We start from the raw sequence: 5,159 nt of genomic DNA on the forward strand, positions 1-5,159 counted from the left end.
GATAATCATAGCCTTTCAGACTAAGGCATGAAAACTTGGCCCGCTAATAGAAATGAGGCCAGAATTTTACTAGCAGTGTTAATCTGTGGAGTTGACACCACCTGAAGAGGAATAAGGAAGAATCTTTGTGCTGAAACATTCAGCCTCCCTGGACTTCACCTGGGGCTATAGTTAACTAACCTTCCAGCGCAGTCCATGTTACACTTGTATCTGTGACTCTCCAAGGGTGCATTTCCACAGTAGCTGATCTAAATCAGGGGGATGTTGCAGTTCTGCTTCCTCCCTTGTGCCAGCACCAGCACTCATGGGATCATGCAAAAAACTGTTTCAGAGAGCTGAGGCAGCTAAAAACTAAGCCCTTTTTCATGATAAAATTATTTTTGGCTGTCGCAGTTCTCAAGTGGATCGCTGTGTGTTTGCACAAGCATCAAGGCTGACACGTGGGAGAAGGCAGGATCACACGGCTGGAGGGCAACAATCCCAGCGCAGATCAGTTCAGACAACTGTGGAACTACATCCTGATACCGTGCCTAATACAACACTGTAACCACTGGATCAGAAGGGTCAGAATATTCAGTATACACCTTTAGAAAGGCTCCCAGGGTTGGTCTTGGAGGGAAGACTTACACTTTTCTCCCTGAGCAAGGGACCAGTAGCGTGTCTGACGGGATCCAGGATATGATCTTGCTGGAAACCAGGTCTGATACAGTAATTTTTTATTAACCCAGTCCCCAAAGCTCTCTGATTTCCAGTACTCTAATCTGGACTTCCCATCTGTGACTCAGGAGGGTAAGGTGACTTGTGACTGTGAGTTTTGGTGGCAATGTTCTTGGATGGTGTGGAGAATAAAAGAGCACAGATAGGCTTTTGAAAGCCAAGCACCGGGATATAAAACAGGTATTACATGGGGGACTTCAAGGAAGATTTTTGCAAGTCAAACTCTTTCTTTGGAGGTGCAGATCTTAAGTGTCTGACAAATACTGCAGTGGTCAGAAATATTCGCAACCTGTGCTAACTGGTAGAGGTAATATGACCCTTTCATAGGGAACAGCGTCCTAAAAAATTTTGGAAAACATCTATGGAATTATCATTCATAGATGAGGCAAGACAGACCTGCTTTTCAAGATCTAGAGCCTGAAAAAGCAAAGCATCAGAAAACAAGGAACAGAGCAAACAGGGAGAGGGGCCCAAACAGAAGAGGAAGTCTTATCATCTGAGTAGAGCCCACAGTATATTAACATATACATTTACTTAACAAAGAGGGAGAGTGGCTTGAGTACTCTATATGGGGGTGCTTTAATGCTTCATGAGTTCTTGAGGTTTGCGCTCACTTTAATATATTCGCTTATGTGGTTATTTTTTTCAAAGATTGTCTCAACGTCTAAAGGGAAACTTTCATCTCATTGTGGAAATAATGAACAAAGGAAGAAGCTACCTGAAGGGATTGTGAAATTGCCTTCACTGAAGGTTTTAGAAATGGATTAGTCAATTATCCGTGAGGAGGATTAAGTTAACCTGAGTTTCAGAAACTGTGCGGTGCAGGTGCTAACGTGCCTAGCGAAAAGTGAACTGCCCTTTTCACCTTCAAGGAAAAGAAAACTTCACCACAAAAATTGTTCTTAGCTCCTAGATAATTTCCAACATAAACCCTAGTGAGTGTAAGAAAAAAAATAAAAAATACTGTTTCTAATGAAAAATTCAGTGTGTTGAAAAGAGTGCTGCAGTCTTCAGGCTGACAATGTTTAAGGTACTATTAAGGTAAACCAACCAAAGGAAATGCATCTCACTATTAGTCATTTCAGAGAGCTTGCACACCCTTGAACAGCTCTGATTATTTCTTTAAGAAAATACCTCCTTTTCGAGCTAAGGAGAGATTTAAGGGTGAGAAGAGGAGGCAGCAGCAGGGTTGGAAAGAGCACTGGGAAACGGCGGAGTAAACAGTAGCAGGAAAAGCGAGGAAGACGCTGCCTGAGGGAGCATGTTGAAGAGGGAAAACGGACACAAATGAGGGAAAGAGAGCCGGCCAACGCTGAGAGGCAGCAGACAGGAACCGGACCAAGCGGAACGGTCAAAACCCCCGAACAAGGGGAGCCGCTTCCCGTCAGCAACAGCCTGTCCGTGTTGCCCCGAAGGAAACGAAGGTGCAAGGCTGAGGCCCGCAGAGGCGGAGGACGGCACACAGCCCGCAGGTAAACAAAGTCCTACCGGACCGGGCTTGAGCCAGCTTTCGGTCCGCCGGTAACCCCTGCTCCCGGCCCTTAGCCTGGCGAGGCCGAGCCCTGAGGGAGCAGCGGCGCCTCAGGCTGGGAACAACAGCGAAGCCCGCCGGGTCTGAGGTGCGGGGGACGCCCGAGGTGTGTGTGTGTGGAAACGTCCCTCCGTGACAGGGCGGGGGGCGCGCGGCCGCCTAACGGTCAGCGTTTCAAACGCTCCCGCGCGAGCCGCCCGCCGACCACTCTGCCCGCGGGGCGGGGCCGCCGGGGAGAAAGCGCGCGGCCGCGCCGGAGGCGGCTCATTGGCTCCCGTCCGTTGGCTTGACGCATTGGCGCAGCCCGGGCCCGGCCCCGCCCCTTCTCTCGGCGCGCGCAGGAGGTGCCCCAGCATCACCGGCCGCTACTAGCGCGACTCTATTGGCTGCACCGCCGCGTCCGTCACCGGCCAACCCCCGGGCCTTTTGCCGACGCGCGGCGGAGGTCGCGACCTCTGATTAGTCGCCGCGCTCGTCGATCGCGGTCGGAGCCCCGCCCCTAAAGGTGAGTCGCGGACGGCGCCGGCGGCGCGCCCTCATTGGCGGCGGCCGGGCGGGCGGGCGGGGCTCCCAGCGTCCCCTTTGTGTGGGCACCAGTCGCCGGCCCAGCTCTGGAGAAGTAGCAGCCGCCATTTTGTGCGTGCTTGTGTTTTTTCCCCCCCCGTCCCCACATCCCCCCCCCTCCCCTTTCTGCGGTGAGCGGCGGCAGCCGGGACGCCCCGTCTACTTCTGCTGGTCAGGTGAGGCGAAGCGAAGGCGTCGGGCCAGGCCGAGGGAGCCCATCGCCGGCGGCTGCCGCAGCCGTGAGGTCGCGCTGTTGGCAGCGAGCGAGGGGGAAAGCAAGCGGCAAGACGGAGAAGGGGGGGAAAAAACCTTCGGAGCTGCCCCCCAACAGGAGGAGGAGTCTCGGCGCCAGGCCCAGGCGCAGCCCCGGCACCGGCGGCAGCATGGAGAACTCGCAGCTCTGCAAGCTGTTCATCGGCGGCCTGAACGTGCAGACCACGGAGGCCGGGCTGCGGGAGCACTTCGCGGCCTACGGTACCCTCACCGACTGCGTGGTCGTGCTCAACCCGCAGACCAAGCGCTCCCGCTGCTTCGGCTTCGTCACCTACTCGGCGGTGGAGGAGGCCGACGCCGCCATGGCCGCCTCCCCCCACGCCGTGGACGGGAACGCGGTGGAGCTGAAGCGGGCCGTGTCCCGGGAGGACTCGGCCAAACCGGGGGCCCACGCTAAGGTGAAGAAGCTCTTTGTGGGCGGCCTCAAAGGGGACGTAGGCGAAGGGGACCTGGTGCAGCACTTCAGCCAGTTCGGCCCCGTGGAGAAGGCCGAGATCATCGCCGACAAACAGAGCGGGAAGAAGCGCGGCTTCGGCTTCGTCTACTTCCAGAACCACGACGCCGCCGACAAGGCGGCCGTGGTCAAGTTCCACCCCATCCAGGGCCACCGCGTGGAGGTCAAGAAGGCCGTGCCCAAGGAGGACATCCAGTCGGGCGGGGGAGGCGGCGGCGGCTCTTCCAGGCCCTCCCGGGGAGGCAGAGGAGGAGGAAGGGGTCGGGGCGGCGGCGGATCCGGCAACCGGGATCACAACGGCCTTTCCAAGGGAGGCGGCGGTTACAATAGCTACGGCGGCTACGGTGGAGGAGGCGGCGGCGGCGGCGGCGGTTACGGCTCCTACGGCAGCGGCTCCTACGGAGGCGGCGGCGGGGGAGGCGGCGACTACGGCAACGGGTACGGCGGGTTCGGCAGCTACAGCCAGCACCAGTCCTCGTACGGCCCCATGAAGAGCGGCGGAGGAGGTGGAGGAGGGGGCGGCAACTGGGGGGGCCGCAGTAACAGTGGACCGTACAGAGGAGGCTATGGTGGGGGAGGCTACGGGGGCGGCTCTTTCTGAGCTGGAGCGCCCATACCCATTGGGGGTGGCGTGGAGAGCCCTCCCTTTGATACGGGGCAGCTTCTAAATGGTTTCTCCCCTCATTCGCCGAAGGGCAGCTCCTTTTAAATGCCTCCCTGCTGTGGGAGCAGCTCCTAAATGCCCCCTGGGGGTCGCCTCTGCTGCCTGTGCCACTTCTTTCTCTCTGAAGATGGACTGGGCCCCACATACACATACTTTGTGTTACAGTCATTGATGGACTCTATTTTTTTATTATTACTTGGACCTTGGTCGTTTTTATACTAGCAACGAAAAATGTCTTGTTTTAATTTGTTTTTTTGGGGGTACGGGGTGGGAAGTGTCTTGCTGATCTGGAGTAAAAACTGGGGAGGGTTATGGGGGAATTTCCTTTGTTGTAAGGACTCGATACCTGGCTACTACATTTTTTTCTACAAAATCTACTCGGATCCCATGACTGAAATTAACATTTCTGTAAAGGAGGAAAAAAAAAATCGTTTTTACGTTTTTTATTTTTTAAATAAATCATTGTGTTCATTGACCTTTACATGTCTAATTTTTTTTCCTAGGATCCATTCCGTACGGTTCTATGGCTTTTCTAGGTTTGAAGCAAATGTTCCTCTGCTTTAAAAGCTCTATGTACTTAGAGTAAATATTTTATTGCCAGTAAAGGTCCTGATTGACTTTTTTTGCTACCCCCCTAGTGGATTTATTGGTTTTCAAACACTCGACAGAGAAATTTTTGAAGTGCTAATCCGTGGATGTGGTCTGTTTTTTAAATACTCGTTCTCACGCAGTTTGTGTGCATCCACCATCTTGTACTAGGCAGTTTGACGTGCTGACATGGTTGGTCAATTTTTTCTATAGGACTTTTCCATCAACGTATGTACTGTGTAGTTTTGAAGAAATAGTTTGTGTTAAGCATGTGCTTCATTCATATAAAATGTTCAGAATTTCCAATTGCTTAGTTTCAAGTCCTCTTATCGGTTTGTCTGTGTATGATTCCTTCCAGGAAAGGGTCG

The 5,159-nt window shown here is 53.8% G+C and overlaps 1 protein-coding gene across 1 annotated transcript; it reads left to right on the forward strand.

Moving 5' to 3' along the window:
* Nucleotides 1-2,832: 2,832 nt before the first annotated feature.
* HNRNPA0 (heterogeneous nuclear ribonucleoprotein A0) lies at nucleotides 2,833-4,678 on the forward strand. Its single transcript, XM_069772651.1, has one exon. It carries the CDS (start codon nucleotides 3,196-3,198, stop codon nucleotides 4,138-4,140), a length of 945 nt encoding a protein of 314 aa, XP_069628752.1. The 5' UTR covers nucleotides 2,833-3,195; the 3' UTR covers nucleotides 4,141-4,678.
* Nucleotides 4,679-5,159: the final 481 nt, after the last annotated feature.

This window comes from Haliaeetus albicilla, chromosome 27, assembly GCF_947461875.1.
Source record: "Haliaeetus albicilla chromosome 27, bHalAlb1.1, whole genome shotgun sequence".
NCBI lineage: Eukaryota > Metazoa > Chordata > Aves > Accipitriformes > Accipitridae > Haliaeetus > Haliaeetus albicilla.